This window comes from Suncus etruscus, chromosome 2 (assembly GCF_024139225.1).
Source record: "Suncus etruscus isolate mSunEtr1 chromosome 2, mSunEtr1.pri.cur, whole genome shotgun sequence".
Lineage (NCBI taxonomy): Eukaryota > Metazoa > Chordata > Mammalia > Eulipotyphla > Soricidae > Suncus > Suncus etruscus.
This window is the reverse complement of record NC_064849.1, coordinates 136481459-136508433: the sequence shown is the minus strand read 5'-3', so window position 1 is coordinate 136508433 and position 26975 is coordinate 136481459. Positions and strand designations below refer to the sequence as shown.

Here is a 26975-nt window from a genome sequence, read left to right as displayed (position 1 = left end):
TTGGAGAGAAAAAGCAGAATCTATAAAATTAGTATATTTTTTCTAGGCTATCATCAGAACAATTTAAAATTCTAATGCTAATTCTATTACCAACCCTTATCCTAAGGCACTTTTAGAATATATATTACATGAAAAAACTTGTATATTGATAGTCCCCTTAAAATTTTTTTTTAGTTTTTGGGCCACACCCGGTGATGCTCAGGGGTTACTCCTGGCTATGTGTTCAGAAATCACTCCTGGCTTGGGGAACCATATGGGACGCTGGGGGATCAAACCATAGTCTGTCCTAAGTTAGCATGTGCCACTGCTCTGGCCCCGAAATTTTATTTTGGTTCTCATAACATTGTCAGTAGAAAATATATTTAGCAGCATTTTATCTGTACTTGCTAATTAGAAAGACCATTTTACTTATAAAATGAAAATTCTCTGGGAATATACTTTTTGCTTGAAGAAGATTTTACAACAAGTTCTGTCTTGTCACCTCTTTCCACCCAGCCTTGCACATACATACACACAGACACACACACATGTTCCTGGGAGCATTGCCCCTGGAAGTTTCTAGTGACTCATTATATAACACTGAAAATAGATTTGCTTTGTTCATTTTTCTCTCTCCAGTTTGTTTTCATTTTATAGTCAGCCTCGGATGAGAACTCAAGGTCACTTAGTGATCTCAAACCAAGAATGGGGGAAATGACAGAAATTGTTTATTCACATAATAGTCTTATTGTCTTATCCTTTTGATGGGAATCAGAACTAGGAGTGGAAGACTAGGATGGCAGTAATGAAGTTATGAAGAGTTGGAGGTCAAAGGATGGGTATGGCTCATAGAGGCAGGGGTAAAGCTTAAGAAGGAAGGAGTAATATTCCAGAAGTGGAGAGAAGATGCAATGGAAAACTAAAACAGACATTAAGAATAAGCACTATAAAGAGAGATGATGAGAATTAAAGAATCAGTCTGAGATGCTGGAAACTGAAGAAGCAATAAAATAATTTGCTCACTTGTATCTCTTCTTACTTTTTTTTAATATAATATATTCATTTGTTTTTCAAAAACTCTGGAATTGTTCGCATTCCCACCAGCAGTGAATGAGAGTCCCTTTCTCTCCGCATTTGTGCCAGCACTGGTTGTTCTTGTTCTTTTGGCCATCTGTATTTTTTTTCTTTGAGAAAATGTCTGTTCATTTAACCTCTCCATTTTTGGATAGAGTTAGATTTTTTTGCTTGCTAAGTTCTATCAGAACTTGAATATATTAAATATATATCCTTTATGTTATATATTTTTGTATATATCTGATACTTTATCTGATATAGGATATACCTTATCTGGTATAGGGTGAATAGTGAGTAAGAAATTAGTCACTATGAAATGAAAAAGTGGTTCATAATTGGCTTTAAGTCATACAATGTTTCAACACCAATCCCTCCACCAGTGTTCACTTCCTTCCACTACGTCTCTTCAATCCTCACCACCTGTCTGTCTCTCACACACTTATTCTTCCTTTAAGGTCAAATTAAATACATCTTCTTTCATTAGAACTTTATCATATTATTTTAATGCATTAAAACTTTTGTCTAAAACATATTAGGTTGTGGCATCCTTAACAGGATGGTTCTATAAATCACCTTACCTCAGATACATATGCCTTATTTTATTTAGTATCCTCCTAAAAGCATGAATATCAAAATATTTTAACTCTTGAATGCTCTAGCAATGTTCTTGGGGGTATAGATATTGCTTTATTAATTTTCTTATAGGATGAATACAAAATACTTTTATTTGAAACATGCATTGATAATAATGTGACATTGATGATGGAGTAAAACTAATGTTTTAAATTTTATTTTATTGAAACAATTGTGATTTACAGAGTCCTTTATAGTTTAATTTCAATTATACAATGAGTCAGGGTTTGTCCACCAGCAGTGTCAACCTCCCTTTACCAATGGAGTGCATCCTATACACCATCCTTTGCCCCCTGGCCTGCCAGTATAACAGGCACCTTTAAGTTTAGATTGTTAAAGTTTAGGTCTTTTGATTCTATTATCATTGAATTTAGCTAGTATATTTAGTTCTGTCCTTATTTATTTCCTCACCAATGCATTTGAGACCCCTTGGCCCCTGGCCCCCAGCCTTTCTTTATTCCTTTCTTCTTAGTTTTATATAAAAATGAAGGAATACAAGAAAAAAAATAAAGTAATTTGTGTCCCAAGTTTCTATGAAAAAGGCAGGGGTCCCAATTTAAAAGATAAGAGATTAAAAATACAATAATTAAAAAATGTGTGTGGCAGGTGTTTTTTGTTTTTTGTTTTTGTTTTGTTTTTTGCATAGGCACAGAAAAATATGGGGAAAATAGAAAGGAAAACCTTTAAACTAAAAACAGGGAGATCTTTCCCATAAAGCATCCTGCTATAAGACAAACTACAGGCTCTGGGCATACTAAGTTGTCTAAATTCAAAGTCTTTCTCTGTGGTCCCAGTAAAAGTGCTTCAAAATCATGGTTGTCATGGTTTCTGCAGTTAGAGATCCTTGTTTTTGCACAGATTCCATGTCAAAGTCAGGTTGACACTGAGAGTCTTCAGGTTTCATCTCACCATTAGGTGGCAATGCAGAGAACCCTGCTCTGAAAACAGGTTGTTCCTGTTACTAAGTCATCAGGGTGTCCTATGAACCCACTCTAGAGCAAGTCGATGCCAGGGCAGCATTAGGGCTTTCCCCAGTAAAAGTCTGATTCCTGGTGTTAGTGTCAATAGTTGTGCTGGTTCCATAGATGGGATCCAAGGTTCAGGGGTGAAATTATCTGAGTGGCAAAGAGGAATAAAATGCGGAACATAGATTCAGCCTGTTACATGGTCTTGTGGAGTCTAAAAAATGGCTTCCAGCAGTCACATATCAGGAAATGTCCTTGAGCTCTTGATTTCTCAAAAACGATCTGGTAGCCAGCAACAGTCCACAGTGAAGGGAGGTGGGGGGGGGGGGGGGCGGATGGATCACGGAGAGCAAATAAGCAGCAGCAGTGGTGGCAGCTTCTTCTCGGGCTGAGTCAAGGTGGGCTAGGAATCTTTCTTTCACTTTGGGAGCTGGATGACAGCTGCTTGGGGTTGGGGAGTAAAAGGAAATTAGAGGAAATAACAGATTGGGTTTGAAGTGAAGGGCTAGAAAAGGATTTGTAAAGTGATAAGTGGAAGGGCTAAGGAAGGACTATATATAACAGGGCTAGGACAATATACAACGTAGACAGATATCATGTATATTACAGTCAGACATTAGTCAGACGGTAAAGTAGCCAACACATACGCTCATATACACACATTGACAGACACTGAGGATTGATCCATGGGTTACAGTTGAAAAGCTGACCCAGGTGGAATAGGTCAGAACTCTTAAAAAATATAAAGCCGCAGGCCAGATGTAAAGGTTTTCCATTAGGTCAATAATCATTGGTGAGAGTAAACTTCACTGAAGAAAGGCTTAGTGGGTTAGATTGTGTATAGAGCATTCTTTTTTTAAAAAAAAAATGATAATTTTCAAATTTAGAAAACTAAGTGAAATGGTAATGAGTACTGTAAGAGGAGTCTACAACATAAAGAATTTTCTAGAGCAGGGGTCCTCAAACTTTTTAAACAGGGGGCCAGTTCACTGTCCCTCAGACCTTTGGAGGGCCGGACTATAGAAAAAAAATATGAACAAATTCCTATGCACGCCACACATATATTATTTTGAAGTGAAGAAACAAAATGGTAACAAATACAATATTTAAAATAAAGTAAAATTAAATCAACAAACTTATCAGCATTTCAATGGGAACTATGGGCCTGCTTTTGGTAATGAGATGGTCAATGTTCCATATTTGTCACTGCTAGTTGTAACAAATGATGCAAGTGTACATCCGTTAGTCTTGATCTGGTGGGAGATTTTAAATGTTTCATTCTAGAAAAAGTCTCTTCACAGACATGAGTGCTGCCAAAGATGGTTGCTACTTGAGTGCATTGTTCCTGAGATGAGGATATGTCTCAGAGGGGAGAAATGCATAACGATTAAGAAGGCTGCTTGACTTGAATGTGTTTTTCAGAGAGTCCCAATTCTGCAGTTCAGCCAGTTCCATTTGGTAAATTGTATTCACATGTTCAATGTCAATTAAAAAAATGGGTTACAGAAAATCTGTATGTCCTGTTCGTGGAGATGAAGTTCTTTAAATCTAATTTGGAACTCCTTTTGCAATATTTCCAGTGAATCCACACATGTTTTGCTTGGGAATGCAAGCAATGGTATTTTGGTATTTCCACTAACAGATTTTTTTTAAATTTTTTTGTTTTCTTTTTTGTTTGTTTGTTTGTTTTTGGGTCACGCCAGCAGCATTCAGGGGTTATTCCTGGCTCTATGCTCAGAAATCGCTCCTGAGAGGCTTGGGGGACCATATGGGATGCTGGGATTCGAACCACTGTTCTTTTGCATCTAAGGTAAAAACTCTACCGCTGTGCTAACTTTCCAGCCCCACTAACAGATTTTCAGTTGTGGGAAGATGGCATAATATCTTCAACTTCCATCTATGTTGCTGCAAATTGCATAATAGCATCATTCCTTACAGCTATGTAGTATTCCATTCTATATATGTACTGCATCTTCATGTTCCACTCATCTGTTGTTGGACATCTAGATTGATTCCAAGTCTTAATTAATGTACTGAGTGCTGCAATGAATAGAGATGTGCATCAATTTTTTAGAATGAACTTTTTTTTTTGTCCAGGGATAGATGCCCCAAAGGGCAATTGCTGGGTCATATGGTAGCTCAATTATGAGTTTAGTGAGAACCCTTCATATTGTTTTCCAGAGGGGTTGGATCAGGAGGCATTCCCACCAGCAATGGAGGAGAGTTCCTTTCTCACCACATCCTTGTCAACAGAGATTGTTCCCAGTATTTTTGATATGTGCCATCCTCACTGGTGTAAGATGATATCTCATTGTTGTCTTGATTTGGATTTTCTTAAGGATAAGTGAGGATGAACATTTTTTTTAAATGTCTGTTGTCTTCTGTTGATCCTCCTCAGAGAAGTACCTGTTCATCTCTTCTCATTTTTGATATTTTTAAGTTTTGTGGAGTAAACTTTTGTGAGTATTTTGTATATCTTAGACATCAACTCTTTATTCGAAGTGTTGAGTGCAAATTTTTTCCTCCAGTCAGTTGCCTTCTAATTTTAGTTGGTGCTTATTTTGCCATACAGAAACTTTTTAGTTTGATGTAAAATTAAATTTATAAGAAATTGGTTTGGTTTGGTGTTTTTGACCACAGCTGGCACTTCTCAGGGATTACTACTTATTCTAACTTTAGAGATTACTCCTAGTGGTTCTTGGGGGACCATATATATGTATATATACATATATATGTATATATTCTATATATATATTGAATTTATTACAAAGTGAATGCCTTACCCTCTGCATCTGTCTCCAGTCCTTAAAAGATGACTTAGAGGGTCAACAACATATGGCAGTTTGGTCTGGAAATGAGCTCAGGAATTAGAGAGATAGTTAAACTGGCTGAGTGCATGCTTTGCAAGAAGGATGACTGGGTTTAATCCATGACGTTGCATGGTCACTTTCCTATTTGGGATATAAAGAAACTTTATAGGGAACTATCAAATGCCCAAAGGCAATAAAAAAAGAACAGGAGAATTGATCTTTGGTAGGAACTTTACCAGTAGGATGGAAATAAACTAGGGAAGAAAAGTGGTGGGATAAAAGTGCCTGTCTGCCATAGAGACGGGTGGGGGAAGGAGCGTTGGTGGAGACTGGTGTAGGGACTGGTTTTGGAATATTGCATGCCTAAAACTCAGTTATGATTATCTTTGTAACTCATAGTTATTCAATTAAAAAGCAAGCAAAATAATAGTATAAGCACAAACTTATGTGTTCAATTAGTTATTGTTCAGGTGCGTTAGAAAAGGCAATCTAATATTGCTTGTCAGAAAATTGGGGTACACAAAACTATCAATTTAATAGGATCTGATTAAATGAGTTATGCTAAATATATAAAAATAAAATGTGACATATATAAATTGATTCATAAAAGTCAGTTATAATCACAAATAGATTTTTATTACAAAGCTAAAAAAATAAAAAAGAAGAACCTTCATTTTATAAGTGGAAGGAGTGTAGAATAAGCATGCAGTGATTGGCTCATGGCTATGTAGTTAATGAGAGGCAAAGTTAGAACAAACATCATCTTTCCTGGCTGATATTTAGTGTTTGTTCTTTTCCTCTCTAAGGATTTAAATTGTAACAGAAGCTGAATTATTAAATTTAGCTGAGTGGAAAATTCAAGGCTTCTAGTTAAACTTTCCCAGAAGCGACCACACTGCATGATCAGAAATGTTTCAGCATTGCCAGTTACATCATTTCATAGATTCTTCACCATCCAAACAAAATATCCCACTAGACTGGACACTAGAACTTTTAACTTAAGAAACACATGAGAGGTAGAAATGAATGCCAATGTTAGGTTATTAAATTCAGATAAGGTCACATACGGGCATTTTTAATGTCCTTTGAAAAATAAGATTAATTTTCAGCAAAAACATTATCTGGTATAGTAATACAACTAAGATTTAGGTCATCCCCATATACCTGTATATTTTGTAGATAGTATGTGTTGCAATACTGCCTTTGATGGGGTTGATTGATGGAGGGATGGAGGATGAGGCCTCTCTCCTCCAGCTCGGACCACGCGTTTGTTACCCTGTTCAGCCGGCGGTTCTGAGGTGAATGTGGCGGGAAGAAAGCTAACAGTCAGGCTTTTGAAGAAAACAGCTTTTATTTCGTGGAAGAGGCTGAAGCCAAAAGGCCCCAGAATCAGCTCCAGGAAAAAAAGCCCCATGCCTTCCACAGACTCTTGCTTTTATCCCCCAGAATCAGGTACCACCCAATGGTGGGAGCAGAATTAGGTACCACCCTGGGGTGGGAGCAGAATGCCAGGTCACACCCTAAGGTAGGGCACAATCACCGACCAGGGTAGGGTCAGTAACATAATAATCAATTGAAATGTTTACATATACAACACACCATAAAAAGACCTTGGGGTGTGAAAATAAGTGTGTATGGAGACTGTAGTAGTTCCTATGGCAGTATGTCTCAAGGGGGAAAAACCCTGTATTTCTTAGGCCAAGAGAATTCCCTGTCTAATTTCTCCAATATTTACTGTGCCTATGAAAAATACATATATATATATTTATTTATAAGCACACAACCTTGCCACACCATTTTTTCTTTTTCTTCTCTTTTCTATTCTTTCTTTCTTTTTCTTGTTCTTTTTTATTGTTTCAATCTTTTTACTTTCATTCCCGTGGTTATTATATGATGGTGGTTGTTTTTTTTTTTTAGTAGCTGGGTACCTTTTTTCCTTTTTTTGTCTTTGCTTCTGTGTTTGTTTTGTTTTTTCCTTTTTTCTTTTCTTCTTCTCCTCCTCCTCCTTCTTCTTCTTCTCCTTCTCTTTCTTCTCCTTCTCCTCCTCCTTCTCTTCTTCCTCTTCTCTTCTTCTTCTTCTTTTTCTTTTTCTTCTTCTTCTTCTTCTTCTTCTTCTTCTTCTTCTTCTTCTTCTTCTTCTTCTTCTTCTTCTTCTTCTTCTCCTCCTCCTCCTCCTTCTCTTTCTTCTCCTTCTCCTCCTTCTCCTCTTCTTCCTCTTCTTTTCTTCTTCTCTTCTTCCTCTTCTTTTCTTCTTCTTCTTCTTCTTCTTCTTCTTCTTCTTCTTCTTCTTCTTCTTCTTCTTCTTCGTCTTCTTCTTCTTCTTCTTCTTCTTCTTCTTCTTCTTCTTCTTCTTCTTCTTCTTCCTTCTTCTTTCTTCTTTCTTTTTTGGTTTTGGGTTACACTTGGCAGTGCTCAGGGTTACTCCTAGCTCTATGCTCAGAAATCGCTCCTGGCAGGCACGGGGGACCATATGGGATGCCGGGATTCAAACCACCATCCTTCTGCATGCAGGGCAAAGCCCTACCTCCATGCTATCTCTCTGTCCCCTTTCTTCTTTTAAATCAATATTTATAAACTCTAGAAGGAATTCTCCCAGGTTTTTTCACTGTTGTTGTTTTTTTCCAAGAGGACCACATAATGAATGATCTTGTTCTGCCTCATGAAGTGTGGGGAGGGGGGGATGAAAGGTAACAAGACCAAACTGTCATATGAACATTGAGTAGAAATAAAAATGTTCAGACTCAAACACCAAACCCAAAGGCAATAGCAATGGAATCAATACCCAATCTAGAACAAGCCATACACAAAGAGGAGCAGTTAACATTAGCAGATCGAGTGGGGAGAGGGAAAGAGAAATATGGGATGCATGCTGGGAATAGGGGTAGAGCGAGAATGACACAGGTGGTGGGAATGGCTCTGATTTATTTTTATTTAATTTTTTTATTTATTTTATTTTTTATTTATTAAATATATTTTTATTTAAGTAACATGATCATATTTGGGTTACAGTCATAACCAGAACACCCCCCTTCACCAGTGCAACATTACCCCCTCCCCCTTCCCATCCCTTACCTGTATTTGAGACAGGCATTCTACTACAGTAAGTTGTATTTTTTTCCTTAAAGGATAAGAGTAAAAAATATATAGTAAAGGTGTGATAGTGGTAATCGCCAATGTTTGCATAGGTCTAGAAAATAATTTTTTATTTTTAATTATGAGAAAAATGATGCAAAGAGGACAAGGTAAAGTTACAGTGAAAGGACAATCGCCCATAAACAGAGTTCTCAGAAGAAATCCCCTTGCTGACGCCTAGATATTGAACTAACAGTAAAAGAATATTAAGAAAAATAAGGCAGAACCTATGTACAATTACTTTGTCCACAAGTTCCCAGATTGTAGTACATTATAACATTTCTTAGCAATACACAAAGCAACCTAAAGCCATGAGACTTATGTGACTCCTTAAACATTGAAGGCATAGTATTTTTATATTTTCATGTGCATACATATTAGTTTAAGTTAACATCAAAAGTCTAAGAGGGTTTTTTTAAGGGTTAGTCAAAAGGGCACAGTAAAAATGGTGTTAGAGTGGCAAATATTGTTTGCATAGGCCCACCAAAATATGGGGGACATGGAAAGGAAAAGCCTTGATCTAAATACAAGGAGACCCCTACCCCTGAAGCTTCCTGGCATAAGACCAACTCTAGGCTCCAGGCAAACTAGTTTATTCAATCCAAGTCATTGTCTGTAGTGCCAATACAGTTTTATTTTTCATGCAGTCCTATTGTTGGCATCAGGTTTCTGTATTAAAGATCCTGGAATTTGCACATCCTACATTGAAGTCAGGCTGGTGTGGAGTATCCTCTAGTTTCACCTCACAATTAAGGGGCAATACAGAAAGCCCTGTCCAGTAAGCTGGTCATTGTTGTTGTTAAGTCTTCTCAGTGTTAAGGGAAGTCTCTTTTGAGTAGGTCGATGTCAGAGCAGCAGTAGGGTCTTCCCTGGTACAGGATTGCCTCCAGGTGATGTTATAGACAACCTTGGATGTTTCGTAGATGTCTTCTCTAGATCAGGGGTGAATGGAGAATGCCCATTCTTCTGAGGCCTGTGCCAGGTCTTTATGTCAATGCTCAGGTGTAAGGTCCCATTTCACTACAAGATTTGTGTGTTCCTATCTCTATTAAATAAGAACTTATTTGTATGTATAGTATTTTCCCATTTTAGTGTGCCTATGCAAACAAGAAATAAAGCCAAGTGGCATTATCAGAGTATATGGGGGCGTAAGAACACGTCCAACAATACCCATGACTTAGTTCAAACATAAGCATTAAACTGAGGGATTCTTTCACACCAAATTCCATATTGAACAGTTCACAAAGAGAAGATAAAAAGGGGGGGGGGGTCATCACTGTATAAGAGAATATTCAGCAAAAGTTATAGCCGTCAAAAAAACACACATAAAATGTTGAAAAGACATACATGTCCTTTCTATGCCTTTTGGAATAGTTGGCTGGGTGTTAACTACAGGGCACCACTTTGGTCTGTGACTTAGGACTCTACAGTACTTAAGTTAAAAAGGGTAAATGAGGAGTAATGATGATAGGAATTAAGAGAGTTAAAGAGAAAAATGATCTTTTGTAGGGGTGTGCGAAAGGGCAGATTACAAAATGGACATTCTGCATACATAAAAACATAATTCAATGATAGTGAGTACTATTAGTGTGTCAGACTGGAAAGAGATTACCAGAGACTGCATCAAGAAGCTGGGAGGCCGGAAGTTCAGAGCTTCACCCAGACCCTCCCTAAGGAGACGAATGGGGGAAAGCCTAGGGTACCTTCAAGCTCTGCCAAGGGACCCAACTGGCTGGCTTGCCCAGGCATGTGGCCCGGGGAAGCCCTGGAGATCTGGAGCAAGGCGGTAGAGGAGTGCTGGGGTTACCCAAGTCCCGCACCGCCCCCCAGGCCTGGTTAAGAAGGCCTCCGGCATGGCGGAGGCCTGCTGAACCCCATGCTGCTGGACTTCCGGCTCCCAGGAAGGAGAGAGATCTTTCAAGAAGCTGGGAGGGCGGAAGTTCAGAGCCCCACCTAGACCCTCCCCAAGGAGACGAATGGGGGAAAGCCTAGGGTACCTTCAAGCTCCACCAAGGGACCCAACTCGCTGGCTTGCCTAGGCATGTGGCCCGGGGAAGCCCTGGAGATCTGGAGCATGGTGGTAGAGGGGTGCTGGGGTTACCCAAGTCCCGCACCCCCCCCAGGAAATCTGATTTATTATCACCATGTACCTTAAATATTACTGTTACTGTGAAAGATTTGTAATTCAATTTGGTCACAATAAAAATTATTAAAAAAATGAAGCCATAAAATTTGCTTATACAAGTATAGAGATGGAGATTTTTATGCTGAGTGAATTGAGTCAGATGGAGAGGTATAGACAGAATAATCTCACTCATTTTTGGAATATATATATGTATATATATGATAGTATGGTAATAAATATTCAGAAGCAAGAGAAATAGGTCCAGGAGATCCAGTCCATGATAGGAACACAAATAGCAGGGGAGTGAAGTTAGCACAGAGAAGGTCATTATGATAGTGATCATTGGAAATGATCATTCTGGATAAAAATTAAGTGCTGAAAGCAGATAGAGTGATAGACTCAGTAACTGATAGTTACTGATAGACTCAGTAACAATATTGCAAACCACAGTGTCTAAAAGGGAAAAAAGATAAAGGGGGCATGTGTACATGAGTGAGAGAGATAGAGAGAGAATGTTTGACCCAGAGGTAGGCTGGAAGGGTAGGAAGAAAATTAGGGATATTAGTGGCAGGAAAGGTGCACTGGTGAAAGCTGTTGTGCATTGTATGACTAAAACTGAATCATAAATAACTGTGCATCTATAAACAAAAACCAAGTGTATTATGAACAACCTTTTAACCTCAGTGTTCAAATAAAGTAATTTATAAAAAAAAGTAACAAAAAAAAGAAAAAAGTATTAGATAGAAAAATATTAATTTGTTCACGGTTTACATATAATAGAAAAACCATTTAAAAATGTTTAGCTCTGTGGTGCCAGAGCAATAGTGTAGAGGGCAGTGTGTTTGGCTTGCCCTCAGCAGACCCTGATGCACTCTCTGGCACATATATGGTCCCCACTGAACCCCCAGGAATGATCCCTAAGTGCAGATCTGCAAATAAGTCCTGAGCACTGTGATCCCAAACCAAAACAAACAGAAAAACACAGAAAAAAAACTTTAACTTTCTAAAAGCAGATTCAGCTTTCTGTGTTATTCTCTGAAACAATGTTCATTCAAGTTGTGCTAGCAACTGCACTAGGGTTTTTAAATTCAATCTAGCAGACTCTCAAGAGAAATAGTTGCAATTAACACTTGCTATTAAATAAGCCCAGATTAACCTGTTTGTGTGAAGATTCATCAGATGCAACAGCATACTATTATCTACCTCAATTAAATGCTAAGAGATTTAATTTCTCTTTAATGAAAATGAAGTTGTCATCAAAAACGACAATGAAAAAGCAGCAACAAGAGATAAGGCTTAATAGAACATTTATGAGTGTGAATTCACCCCTCCTTTACCTGACAATGAAGACCAAGAAAATTCACATTCTGTGTATAATTATTTTGTATGTTTGATTTTAGTACAAAGATTCTGAGACTTTTACTTGAAATTTTGAACCTGGAACAGGGAAGTCTCATTACTTGAACCTTTTTTATACAGACCAATCCTTGATTTCACAGATCTCATCATATCTACCTATTTTATGCCTTCATGGTACTTTATTTATAATGCTACTCTTTCTAATCTGACTTGTTACATGACTTGTTTTATGTCTCATTTGTATATTATAGATTCTGGAAAATAGATACTATACCTGTATTCTCTCAGTCCTACAGACTTATACATAAAAGCTTATCAATAATTATTTCTATATATATATATATATTTTTTGGTTTTTGGGTCACACCTGGCAGCGCTCAGGGGTTACTCCTGGCTCTATGTTCAGAAATTGCTCCTGGCAGGCTCGGGGGACAATATGGGATGCTGGTATTCGAACTACCATCCTTCTGCATGCAAAGCAAGCACTTTACCTCTATGCTATCTCTCCATCCCCTCTATATTTCATCTTAGTACCCATATTAAACAATTTATAGTTATAAAATAAAATAATATTAATTGTATTCCCACATACATTTTCTTGCCATGTATGAGAACTCTTTTTTTTGAAATATTAAAAATAGAACAATAGACTCAAGATGAATTGCTAATGCTAAGCCTCAGAGCACTAAACTGAGATTTCACTTTATTTTGGCTTTGGCTTTCCCAGAAAAATAATTTTACACCAGTCAGCCAGAAAATATTTGATCAGTACCAATAATAAAATCTACCTAAAATATTCCTGCTATCTTTCAAAGCAAAGTAGCCTTGTAAAAACAAATATAGTTTTTATCTTAAACAATTTTTTGATCCTGTACCCTTCTGCATATAGCTCTTTGAATCTTCCATCTATATGATATAGTAAATGATGCTCAAGTCATATACTGTTGAAGAAAGCCAATATGAGTTTTAAAATGAACGCAGTTGAACTATTTTTGGCACCTTACATTTATTCCTACTTCCAATGGGAAGTTATAACTCGTGCTTACTCTCTAGAAGATGAAGAGGTTCAAATTTTAGAGGCAAAAAATAAAAAGGGAAAATGAACAGAACAAGAAACTGCAACATGATATATTTAAATACATATTTATTTACTAGGGCCCAAAGAAATAGCACTGGCAAAGGTGCTTGCCTTGCACCCGGTTGGCCCTGGATCAGTTCCTGGCACCATACACGCTCTCCTCAGCACTGGTAGGAGTAAGCTCTGAGTAACACTTGCGTGTCCCAACCACCCCTATATTCCCCACATTTTATTTAATCTATACAAATGACCAGGCTAGCATATAATTAAAGACCCTTTCTTTACAATTTGTGTATGATATTGGGGACAACAAAGAGCAGAGCTGTCAGGGATTGTGCTTCAATATGACTATATTGAATTAGGTAGGCAGGTAGACATGTAGGGAAGGGACTCCCATAGCAATGCCCATTTTTTAGTTTTAGGGACACACTGGGCAGCACTCAAATGTTACACCTGGTTCTGTGCACAGAAATTACTCCTGGTAGGCACAGAGAACCATATGAAATGCCAAGGATTGAACCTAGGTCAGTCATGTGCAAGGCAAATGCCTCACCCACTGTGCTATCACTTGGCTTCTGCAATGAATTCTTGAGATTTAATAAGACCAAGAGATGGGCCTGAGAGATAGCACAGCAGGCTTGGGGGACTACATGGGATGCCGGGATTCGAACCGACGACCTTCTGCATAAAAGGCAAACGCCTTACCTCCATGCTATCTCTCTAGCCCCCCAAGAGTGATTTCTGAGCACATAGCCAGGTGTAACCCCTGGGCATCACGGGTGTGGCCAAAAAACAAAACAAAACAAAAAAAAAAAAAAAAAGAAAAGAAAAGAAAAAGAAAGAAAATGTAGGAGACAGGTATGTGTTCAAAACAAAGATCACGGTTTCTCCATAGTGGAAAAAAAAAGCTTAGAATCTTTTTGATAAGTTATATACAAATCATGTCATAATTAAATTTAATTTAATGCCATGATTCCTATAAAAACAGTTACAAAGTTTGGTTTCTCAGATAAGCTGCATTATGCTCAGGGTAAAAAAAACTGGGGGCACAGCAAGCATCTCATAATATTTGAGGCTGAGTATTCTAAGCCCTTTGGTCAAGTTGCTCCTAAGTTGGTGACCTTCCCAGAAGTCCTTTTCGCGGAGACTCCAAAGCCAAAGGGACCCTTTCTTCCCCCTTAGTCCCGCCCCCGTATTTCCAGGCGCCGGAAATCGGGAGGCAGAACTACTTCCGGGGCAGCAAAGGTCCTTTCGCGCAAGATGGCGGCCCCCTTGGAGCTCAGTTGCTGGGGAGGCGGCTGGGGGCTCCCATCGGTTCACAGCGAGTCCCTGGTGGTGATGGTGAGGCCACCCGGAGGACTGGGGTGCGGGAAAGGAGGGGCGAGAGCTGAGGAGGCGCCAGGCTGGCTGGCACAGTTCAGGCGGCTTTCTCGGGTTTTCCATGGTGCTTTGAGGCCGAGTCCGGACGCTGACTAAACCCCCCACCCACCAGGGACTAATTACAAACTGGTTCGCGCATCCCTCTGTATCTTTGGTAGGATCTGCGTGTACTCAGCTTTGCAAGGTTGTCAGGGAGATGAAATTCAAACCTGTAGTAGGGGGCGCGCGTGGGTTGGGCTCCTTAGCTCGGACCCTTTAAGTGGTTAATAGAGCACGAACCTCATATTGGAGTGTGTAACCCCAACCTGGGATGGAGTCTAGTCTCCCCAAGTCCCGGGACCCGAGCTTGCAAGAAATACTGATAAGCAGGTTTTTTGCTGCGTACCATTACCTAAAGTGCTGTATTGAAATCTCTTTTAGGCTTATGCCAAGTTTTCTGGTGCACCATTGAAAGTCAATGTCATAGATAATACTTGGAGAGGTTCACGAGGTACTGTGCAAACTTTTAAACACTTTTAAAACGTTTCTGTTTTGCATTTACAATTATGAGGCATATAGCCAAGAGTCCCTAGGGAGTATTTGTGAGGCCTTTAAGCTGTGTGTTGCTTTTGGTTTGATCAGTCTTAGTAATTCTTCAAAATGCAAGCCAAACCAATGGAACTTATGACGGTGAACATGTTCTCTAGAACTGGTTTTTGTTAAATCACCGAAAAAAACCACCCATCAACCACTTCCCCGCCAAATCAAAAAACCAAATCAACTAAGATGAGCTTACTCATCTCCCCACACCAGTTGTGCAACTGGAATGGTTATTAGTGTGTTGGATTCTCTACAGTCGAAACTGAAATGTTTATTTGTATGTAAACTTTTGTTTTGATTATAGGAAATGTACCAATTTTAACAACAGGAGACAATACTACTATTTCTCAGCCAGCAAACATACTGAATTTTTTAAGAAAACAGGTGGGTGGTTTCTTTTGAAGTAGATTGTTGATCCCTGCATGCTAATTAAAAATACACTGCGAGGTTGGGAAATTTTTGGGGGGAGGGGACGGGCATCATTTAACTCGTTAGAGAATTTAGATATTTAGAGTGTGATATAGAAGTACTTTAGCATTCCTTCTCAAATGTCTTATTTTGGGGCTTGGGATGTATCTCTCTCAATCACGGAGCATCCTCCATTTTTAAAGGGTCTAACTTTGAACCCTACAATTTCTCTCACCCCACCAAAAGAAGGTGTGAATGAGCTTTACTGTGATTTGAGATCATATGATGCGATACAATCAGTTTTTAAGTTTTATGCATTTAATTTGGTTTTTATTGACTTTTAGATAGCTATAGTCACTAACTACATGTTATTTTATTCTCATAGTTGCCACACATTTGATCTGGGTTCTCACTAAAATAAAAAGTTTATTTTACTTTTTTAAAAAACTGACCGTTACAGTGAAAGATTTCATGAGATAATGAATCCAAAAATATTGAAATGTGTAAAGATCTATGTAATTTATCAAAATACTTATTATAAAACAATCTATAAAAGAATACAAAAGTTAATGCTTTTAGTAATTTTTTTGTTTTGGTTTTTGGGCCACACCCAGTGACACTCAGGGGTTACCCCTGGCTGTGCGCTCAGAAATCCCTCCTGGCTTGGGTGACCATATGGGACTCTGGGGGGGATTGAATCAAACCACAATCTGTCTTAGGCTAGTGCACGCAAGGCAGATGCCTTATGCCCTGTGCCATCGCTCCGGCCCCTAGTAATTTTCTTACTTAATCATATGCCAAATAAAATTCTTCTAAATCAGGTTATTTTTTGTTTTAAGGTGAATATGCAGCCAGTTAAAATTTCACTTGTTATGAAAATGCAACAGCTTTTTTTTAACTTTGTACTGTATGCCCATACAGTGAACAAAAACCTGGCAGTCATTGAAAGATAGCAAACAATCATAACTAATATTTGTTGTCTTTAGTTTATGCACGTGACTGTATTAAGAATATTATTTGTAGTAGCAGCATTTTACTTGTTATGAAATTACCTTTCTCTCCCTCCTTTGCAATCATGTTTGCCAATGATGAGAAAGACTAAAAGACCTAATTTTTTTTAACCTTTGTTTTTTAATACTTTTGACTTTAGAGGGGGATTTTTGTTCTTTTTTTGATAGAAATACAATGCTGATTATGAACTGTCAACAAAGCAAGGGGCAGATACACTGGCCTATATTGCTCTCCTTGAAGAGAAACTTCTTCCTGCAGTGGTGAGCAGTGGTGAATATTACAGAATTTTAGTGATTTTGTTGAAAATGTACTTCATCTGTTTAGAAGATGTTAGTGAAAACGGCTTGAGAGCAATTTTCACTTGTGTGTTAATTTTATTTATTTTATATCACTGAGAGATTACTTCATCCGGCACTCACTAGTTCTGTGAAATGACAGAGGGAGAGATATGCCATTTTAGAGAAATTAAAAGTTATTTGTGGAAGATGGGGATTGTTAATTCCTGTATTAGAATGGGATGACTTTATTGAACAAGTATTTATTGAGTACTTAGCTGCATGTCCTGCCTTGTAGGAGGTGACATATATAGCAGTTAACAAAATTCACTTCTTTAAACTCTTGGGTGCATTTTTAAAGAAAAAAATTGTGTGAAACTCACTTTATATTGAGAAATATATTACATTTACACCGTGTAATCTTTTAATAAAAGGAAATTTTATAATACTTTTATCTTGTTTTGTAGCTTCACACGTTCTGGGTTGAAAGTGACAATTATTTTACTGTGACAAAGCCATGGTTTGCTTCACGAATTCCTTTTCCCCTGAGTTTGATCCTACCTGGACGAATGTCTAAGGGAGCATTGAACAGGATTCTCCTAACTAGAGGCGAGCCTCCCCTCTATCAACTTCAAGAAGTGGAAGCACAGGTATGGTCAGAATTCATTTTGAGTAAGAGCCATGGAGAGCAGAGACAGGAAATGTAGCTGAGATGAAATTACCCCAGTGATCCTTGCCTTGAAAGCAAGTCTAGAACATCTTTCTTTCTTTGAGATGTGATTTCATCTTTACTAGATATACAGAGATGCCAAGGAATGCCTAAATCTTCTGTCAAACAGATTGGGAACATCGCAGTTTTTCTTTGGAGATACGTGAGTACATCCCTTTAAAAATCATTTTGATGTTTTGTGTTCAAATATTTAGTAAATAGTCCTCCTTGTTCCTTTCTCTCTGCAAATGAAATTTTCCTAAAATAGAATATTTATGGATTTTTACTCTTAAGAAAAACATTCCCATGTTGTGTCTGGCCTTTGTGTAAACTTGGGAAGGTGGATCTTTTGCAACCCAATTTTCTTTTGAATAAAATAATTGGTGAGTATTTTTTAATGATCTAGTAAAACCATAGTTACATCATTTTTATAAGCTAATATGTAGTAAACCTTTTAAAAGAGCATACTTCAGTATAGTTCAGAATTAGCACGTATATTTGAGAAGAAAAAAGGTTAAATGTAATTTGAGATAATATTTTCCTCAGTGATTAAAAACAGCCTTAATTTATTTTTAGGCCTTCTACCTTAGACGCCTATGTGTTTGGTTTTCTTGCACCTCTTTATAAAGTACGTTTTCCTAAAGTTCAATTACAAGAACATTTGAAACAACTCTTCAACCTGTGTCGCTTTTGTGATGACATCCTAAGTAGTTATTTTAGTCATAGTCTCAGAGGTAAGCCAATTCTTCAATTAATTCTGGTTTGCATAGGATTTTTCCGTATTCTCCTAATGATATATAAGCAGAATCATTATGAATTGAAGAAGCTTGTATATTATCTTTACATGCTGATTTATAATACTTTAGAAAGTTGTTCTTTTCCAACTATATTCCTGTGTGGTGGTCCTTATTTATGTAGAGAATTTTATCCTTATTCAGGATTTTGTACATTTTGTGGTTTTTATTCTTTAAATATTGCCTTTTAAAATAGGTCATTTTCCTCTAAAAAAATAAATCAAGGGTATTTATTGAATCCCTGATGAGAGATAGCAATTATCTTAATGCAAATGGGCAGTTATTTTAAATGTTGCTTCTAGCATTTTCCTGCGTGAACAGAAATCAGCAGCAGATTGATTTTGGTGAGGTACATGCCCATGATTCCACTACTTGAAAACTGATTGCATCAGCCTGGAGGTATAGTAACTAGAGGACACCTGTTGCACAGTATATGATTCTTTGGGAGCATTGTGGGGCATTTGTGATTGGGATAATTGCTTTATACTGGAAGCACTGATAAATAATAAAGTGCCTCATTAAGAAACAAGTTTGAAGAATGGCTGTTTAAGGACAGTATTTTTTTTATAGTGGGCTATGTTTTCTCTTAGGGAAGGGTTAATAGTTTGAAATTAATATTTGAACTTGTTTAACAGTGGAGAAATGGTTAGTAGTGATTAGTGTAGACTATACACAACAAATGCAAATGTCTTGGGTTCTACTCCACTTTTTTTTCTTTGTTTTGTATTTTTTGGGCCACACCCAGTGATGCTCAGCGATTACTCCTGGCTATCTGCTCAGAAATCGCTCCTGGCGTGGGGGACCATATGGGACACTGGGGGATCGAACCACGGTCCGTCCTAGGCTAGCAAGGGCAAGGCAGACACTTTTACCCCTTGCGCCACTGCTCCGGCCCCATCTACTCCACTTTTATTGAATTAAAGTTTCTTAAGAATAAGATTTTGTATGTGTGTGTGATTTTTGGGTCACACCCAGCAGTGCTCAGGGGTTTTTCCTGGCTCCGTGCTCAGAAATTGCTCCTGGCAGGCATGGGGGACCACATGGGACGCCGGGATTCAAACCGATGACCTTCAGCATGAAAGGTAAACGCCTTACCTCCATGCTATCTCTCCGGCCCCAAGAATAAGATTTTAAATTCCTTAAAAAATTTTTGGTTGCCAAATGAGCAGCTAATTTGGGAGTTGCTGCCTTTAAAAGCTATCCACTTTTTTTTTTTCTTTTGGTTTTTGGTTTTTGGGCTGTACCCAGTGGTGCTAAGGGCTTACTCCTTGTTCTGAGCTTAGAAATTGCTCCTAGCAGGCCTTGGGGACCATATGGGATACCAGGGGTCGAATCTGGGTCATTTGCATGCAACGCGTACATACGCCCTACCTGCTGTGTCCCCAAATCCACATAGATTTAACTAAGATCTATTTAATAAAAGTTGGTGGGAGGAAAGATGTGACTTAAATTTGGGAAGAAAATGAGGATTGTTCTGCTATTTTACTAATGATTGACTAGCTGCATAATACTTGACCAATAGACTAGTGGACAAATTGAGCCTTTTTGTTTAGGGTTTGGTTTTGGAATAATACTATCTCTGTTCACTTTGCTTTTGAATCCACAATGAGTTTTTCTTCACCTTGTTTGTTTTGAAGGTGGGGCTTTTGGGAAAGTGGATAGACTCAAAATGCTTTCAGTCTAAACAGGTTTCAAGCTTTCAAAGTTTCTTCTCTTCTGACTCCTATCCTGACTTTGTAGGCATCTCTCCTGCTGCACAAGAAACAGTAGATGCAAATCTGCAGAAACTCACACAACTTGTAAATAAGGAATCCAACTTGATTGAAAAGGTCAAGTCTACTTCAATTGTTGTTTTATTGTAGTTTAGTATTTTCCTTTCTGTTACTAATATTGTAATTTGGGCATTAACTTCCCTCATGGTTTTATTTAAAAAGTGAATTTTTTCCAAAAGTTTATTTAATTCATATTTATTATAGTGTCTTGAAGCCATTAGTGTCTTGATTGGTGGGAAAGAGCTGCTAATGGTGATGGGTTCATTTTGTTGGCATAAGTAATATTTTTCTGATTTTAGATTTTTTCAGATTTATTCTGTTAATAGTTTTTATTTTCATTCTTGTAGTTATAGAGCATACATACAATAATATTGATACTTAATTGTCTTGATGTCTAGTTATTCCACCTTTCCACCATCCAGGGATCAGTACTATCGATCAATGTGTTTTGTTACTTCTAATCTGTCTTTTCACCCCTCTACCACTACCACCCCCACCCATAGGTAATCTCAGATTTGTTTGTTTATTTGTTTGTTTTTTGGGCCACACTTGGCAGTGCTCAGAGGTTACTCCTCTCCGCGCTCAGAATCACTCCTGGTGTGGGGGACCTTATGGGATGCTGGGGATTGAACCTGTGTTTGTCCTGGGTCAGCTGCGTGCAAGGCAAATGCCCTACCATTGTGCTACCACTCTAACCCTTCTAATCTCAGATTTGTAATTCAGGGCCAAGGATTTGTCATAGGTTCTGCCTATTTTCTTATTTTGTTTTTTGGTTGTTTTTGTTTGTTTGTTTGTTTGTTTTTTGTCTTGAGAATGATGGAAATGGAGAAAACTAACTCATATTGAGCATCTAATGACTATAAAGATATTACTTACCATTAAAAGTAAAACAAGGAAAATGAAAGTGCAAATCATTTATATTATGTGAAATTCTGGCTTTTGCTCCATCCCGAATATCATTATAGAATGTGGGTTAAACAAACTTTTAATTTGTTTTGGTTTCTAGGTTAAGTGTAGGGAAAGAGAAATTTTATTTTATTTTTTTACAGTTGCTTTATTAGATGTGAGCATGCATAAATATATCACATATTTTTATACATACAGATATACACGAATTCTACAAGTTGTGAGACTATTAGAGCATGAACATGAGATCATCTGGGATTCAGTCTAGGCTAAGACACCTATAAGTCATCTGCTCTACAAATTGAACCACATCCCTCACTTCCTCCTCCTCGTCCTCTTTTCTTTTCTCGTCTTCTTTTTTCTTCTCTTCTTTTTCTTCCTCCTCCTCTTCTTTTTCCTGTTCTTTTTCTTCCTCCTCTTCCTCTTTTTTCTCTTTTTCCTCCTCTTCTTTTTCTTCTTCCTCCCCTTTCTCTTCCTCTTCCCTTTTTTCCTCTTCTTTCCCTTTTTCTTACTCTTCTCACTCTTATTATTATTCTCTTCCTGGATCTCTGGGACTCCAGTGATTCCTATGTTGTTTCTGTTGAGTTTATCAAAGATTTCTATTTTCATCTGTTCACATTGTTAGAGGATTTTTCTATTGTCTTTAAGGTTCTTTTCCAATCTCTTCTGCTGTATGGAGTTGTTCTGCATCTCATCCTCTGGCTCACTGACCCTATCCTCAGCTGCTGTTACTCCATTGGAGAGGCTTTCTATTGAAGTTTTCATTCCATAACAGGTTTTTCAGACCTGTTATTTCAGTATAAAGTTTTCTGATTTCTACCTTCATATCCTCTTGATTCTTATTTGTGTTCCATTCAACTTGTTCTGTGCGTTCTTTAAGCTCCATGAACATCCTCCATATTTATCTCTAAACACCTTATCTGAGAGGATACCTAGCTGGTTGGTACTTTGTGGGTCATCAGAGTTGCCATCTTCATTCTCTATACATGGGGTTATCCTGCATTGTTGCCCCATTGCCACACATATAGTGTGGTTTTTACTATGTGCTGTGGTGGGGTTCACAGGTTAGAAGATGTGTGCGCCGTGCTCCTCTTGCTCCACCTGTATTGTGAGGCAGCAGTCCTTTATATAATGACTCTCTTGTGCCCAAATACATGGCAGGAATCAGCACCCACTTTTATTGGGTGGGGACAGCTTACTGGGTTTGGGCCCTGAAGAGATAATGTTGGCTGGTGTCATTTTGGCTACCTCTCTCCTCTTGGCTGCCTCACTCACAAAAGCAGCTATTTACTAACTTTGTTTTTCTATGTATCACAGGTCCTGTATTCGTTATTCTTATTTTGATTTAATCTAGTTAACATGACACCCTTTAGGTCAGGGGTGGCGAACAGGATTTTTACCCTCACTCAAAATGGCAAAATGTAATATGTGTTTAATATATTATTGTTAAAATTACTCTTTGTGTCGAACTTGTTCGCCACCCCTGCTCTAGGTCCTTCTAGGTTGCAACAAACTAGAAGATTTTTTTTTCTTATAGTTACATAGTATTCTACTGTGTGTATGCCACAACTTCTTTTTCCATTTATCTTTTTTTGTACATTACACAATTAGTAATTCTATAGAGTATAGAGGAGAATAAAGTCTGGCTTAAACAAAAAAGAAGAAAACACTTCTTACTTGCTTCTCTGTTTCTGTCTCTTGAAGATTAGAATTTCCTGAGAGTCTAACCAAGTGTGGTTATCTTTTCTTGTGAAAAAAACACAACCATCAAGGAGGAGGAGACATTTTTTTAAAAAAAGCACTACCATGTCTTTCTTTTATATAACTGTTACATTTTTTTCTTCTCAGTTCTAAATATTGTGTATAAATTTTCATCACTATAGGTATTTTGCTACCAGAGAGGTGTTCATTTGATAAGAAGGAAATTGAGCAGTTAGATAGGGGAGAGAGCCATCAATGAAAATTTTATGAATGGGTCTAACTGGAAAAATACAAGCATTTCTTCTTCTTCTTCCAATTATTGGTAAACTTGATTTTGTTTTTCTTTCTTTTACAAATAATATTCCTATGCTCTTTTAAAAACTGATGTGACCGAATAACATTAACAGGGTTTTTTTTTTTTCTTTTTTTGAATTTCTTTTTGACTAGCTGTTGTTAAGGTCATAGGCATAGGTACTTGTATGAGCTCTTCTTGTGTGCAGGTATTCTCTTATCCACTTTTTATAGATGATGCTGTTGAAGCTTCAAGGGTGGCTTTTATCTCCTGTCCACCATTCAACTAGCAAAAGGTACGGGAAATTTAGGCCATGGAAATTAGGCTCATAAAGGGCTTTGCTGTAAATCAGCCATCTAATTTATGGATAAGTTTATGTATGCATGCTAATTACACTAGTAATCAGCCTTATACTGCTATTCTCTGGCTTGATGGTTCCATTTCTTTCTGCAGTATTTCCTGTGTGTTCTGCAAGTGAGTAAAACTGAGCAGTAAAATCGTAAGGGTTTATTCTACAAGTTTGAGAAGATTAATGTCTACTTAGTTTTTTTGAACTCTAACCCAATCCAGTCTCTTGAGGGAACCTGTTGTCTTAAGTATGAATAATGAGAGATAACTTGGATTGTTTTAGATATCATCTGTTAGATAATTGCTCTCCAGTATAGTTTCCATTCTCTGTATGTGACAAATTCATGACTGATATATATGAAGGCAACTAAGATGTTGTGCACCACTTTGAATCTTGGGTCATCAATATATGGTATTGTCTTGACATTATTTTAGGGTTTCCCTCATCTCATATTCATCACACTCTTGATTATGGTTCACTGTACATAGAACAACAAAACAACAAGTCTTCTGGTTATTACTATATACCATTAGACAATACTATTTTAAAAAATGTGATGATGATTAGAGAACATAATTCTCACAAGAAAATTTAAAACAACAACAACAAAAAATCTGGTGCTGGAGAGAGAGTCCAATAGGGTGAGCACATGCTTCTTTCATACAGGAAACCTGATTTTGAGCTCTGATACAGCATGATCTCCTGTGCATCACCATAAGAAAACCCTGAGCAGTAATCTAGAAGTGGTCCCAAAAGCAAAATCAAGAGCAAACATGTGCTTGCTTTGGCAGTACATATACTAAAACCAAAGTCGAGCAACAACAAAATAGGTTTAAGGGATAAAAGAAGCATGTTGGCATACTCTTTTTCCATTGGAAAATGAAAAGTTGCTCTTTCCTATACATTTCTTATATACTTGCTAAAATATTTCCTCTGTGCTTAATCAGTATCTTGAGAAGATATAAACATATGTTCCGCATGTATTCAAAATTCTAAAAAATTCTTCCTATTCAAAGGGTAATAAGGTGCTATTTTCTGTTGTTTTGACATCCTTGGTGTCAGTAGCTTTCAAATCTTAGGAAGGTAAGCTGAGGATGAACTTGTTGCCAGGACTTGAATCTTGCACTATGCTTAAAGATAGTTTTCTGAGATCAGTTCTGAATAAACTTTTTTATTTTTATTCAGTTCTGAATAAACTCTCATCTAGTTTTTCCAGGTATGCTATTATAATTTATTAGGACAAGTTAAAATTCTTGGACATTTTCACAGTAGCTCCATATTAATTTGTTTCTCTAGAGCAAGTTTAGAACTTATTCTGACTTTGAAATACTTTTGGTTTAAGGTCTAAAGAGCTTTTGTTTCTGTCTCTTTTTGTTTGTATGTTTCATTTGATTTAAATACTTGCAATCTAAAATTAAAGTGGAGTACAGGTCATTTTCATGAAGACATAATACTAATGTTGGAGTAAGATCTAGGTCCAAACTTCAACTCTGATATTAGCCATTTAATGCAAAGCAAATTCCTTAATCTTTCAGGGTTTCTTTTTGAAAATATGTAAAATAAGGAATGATAATATCTGCTCTTTTTTGGTTCACTAGTGTGTCAAAAGATCACATGAGATTCATAGCCATACAGATAAACTTTGTAGCTCCGGGTAAGACAAGTATTGCTCTTACACTTATTAGAAGTCTTCTGAGGCTACGTCATCCTGGGGTTGAATTCAATAGAATATTTGTTTTATGGGATTACTATCATTTTGTGAATATTTCTGGGATGAGCCACGGTGCTTTTATGTATGTACTGAGTTAGCTGGTATTTGAGGCATGACCTTTATAATTTTTGAGAGATATTTGCAAGGAAAGGCTTCCTCTAGACATCCTAGACACATACAACTCTGTAGTTTTCTTTTTATTTCTTTATTTACTTTTTCGTATTCTAGGCTATAGTTTAGTGTGAGGTCTTTGTCCACTAAGTGGTTCCTTAGCCATTAGTCACATATACCTTTTGTATTTTCTACAGATGGATGATAATCTTCGCCAAAGCCCCCAACTTCCTCCTCGGAAACTACCAACCCTTAAACTGACTCCAGCAGATGAAGAAAGTAATTCCTTACAACGGCTCTCACCCTGATTGTCAAGCATTGTGTAGAATGATTGTTGCAGTAATTTCTTAGCAAAATGTGTGCAGGCAGAAAGAAAAATGCCATTAATAGGTATAAGAAAGACTCTAAAACAAAGAAGAGTCTGCCTATGGATGCCTGTTTTTTTTCAACTTAGAAAGCTTGTATTTTTAGCTTCTGGCTATGCACTTTAAATACATTAATGTGAATGCTAATGAACTTATGGGGTGGGGGAGAAAACGACACTGTACTGTATATAGAAACAAACAAACCCTGCCTTAATCTTGGCAGATTTTTGCCTTTAGTTCACAGGTTGCTGACCAAAAGCTACAGTTCTATTCTGAATGTGCACTCCTAATTTATTTAAGTTGATTTAGTTTTCTTAGGCGAGTCTGAATATCTAATATGTGGCTTTTTGGCTGAAGCTTTTTTCTGTTTAGAAATCTAATGCCTACTTTCCTACATTTGGAAAATATAAATTACTTCAGTAGAAAAGTATGTACTCAACTTTTAAAAAGCAATGAGGAATGTGATTTTTTAATTATGTGTCTAAGTCTAATTTTTCAGGGTTGAGAATCATGTATAAATATTAAAGATGGCATTTAACTATAAGCATTTATTTAACACTAATATTTTATGTTAAGTTCAGTGTAGGTTAGCAAGGGCTATTTTGTTAAGCGTATATGGCAGCTTAGACCTGTATATTTATGGTACGTCTTTAACTTCAGTCATTTCTTACCTGATTGATTGCAACAGAATTGAATGTGCTAATAGTTATTATATCTGGCTTAAAAGTCTTAATTGAGACTTGTGCAGTTGTCAGAGGCTTCTCAGAAGAAACCTGTCACCAAGTCATAGAATCGCCCACTGTGCTCTTGATCTAAGTTCTCATGCTTGACTTGGACAAGTTGATTTTTCATAGGAAGTATATTATGTAGCTATGATAATTTTTTCCCAGGTAGTTTAACTAAGTTCACAAAGAGTGACTGAGAATGGCAGTAGAATTTTTAAGACCATTTTCTATTTATTGTTATTGAACTGATAAGGGATTTGCTATGCAAGTGATTTTACTTATAATTGAATCTTACATTATGGCTAAGGTGCTTGCATTGTCCTAAAACCGCTTCTGGGTGTTTTTTTTTTTTGTTTTTTGTTTTTGTTTTTAAGTCTAGGATCATGGCTTTTGATTAGTGTCTTAAAAGTTTACTATGGTGCTGAGTAAATCTTTTCATGTCCCACAGAAAACCCATAAAACAGTGTTATAGTCAAGAGAATCATCTTATTTGTTCTAAGAGGAGCTCAGTTACGTATTATTGGCATCTCCCATTTTGTTCTGTTTTTATGTAGCTATTTATTTAGGGATATTTAAGTCATTTAAAATTTTTTTCTTAGAAATTTTAATTAAATGGAAATTAAGGCCTTTCCAAAGTCTTGTTCATCCATTTGGATACATTTAGGCAAATACCCAGTGAGTTTTACATCACTTCTGAAAGACATAGAAATGTGTGCGTATATGAGTTAGTGT

The 26975-nt window shown here is 37.2% G+C and overlaps 2 protein-coding genes across 2 annotated transcripts in view; one reads left to right on the top strand and one right to left on the bottom strand.

The window, feature by feature from the left end:
* Positions 1–26975, bottom strand: part of CMYA5 (cardiomyopathy associated 5) — a 707985-nt gene that overhangs the window by 320067 nt on the left and 360943 nt on the right. The gene's annotated exons all lie outside the window — the stretch shown is intronic.
* MTX3 (metaxin 3) lies at positions 14407–25563 on the top strand. The gene is made up of 9 exons (XM_049766265.1): positions 14407–14496; positions 14956–15025; positions 15419–15498; positions 16701–16793; positions 17276–17458; positions 17604–17680; positions 18094–18251; positions 20052–20140; positions 25351–25563. Exons 1-9 carry the CDS (start codon positions 14416–14418, stop codon positions 25459–25461), a joined length of 942 nt encoding a protein of 313 aa, XP_049622222.1. The 5' UTR covers positions 14407–14415; the 3' UTR covers positions 25462–25563.

Coding starts and splice junctions, on each gene's coding strand:
- MTX3 (XM_049766265.1), top strand. CDS start 14,416: ATGGCGGCCCCCTTGGAGCTCAGTTGCTGGGGAGGCGGCTGGGGGCTC. Junction 14,497..14,955: donor GCGAGTCCCTGGTGGTGATG/GTGAGGCCACCC, acceptor AATCTCTTTTAG/GCTTATGCCAAGTTTTCTGG. Junction 18,252..20,051: donor TTTTAGTCATAGTCTCAGAG/GTAAGCCAATTC, acceptor CTGACTTTGTAG/GCATCTCTCCTGCTGCACAA.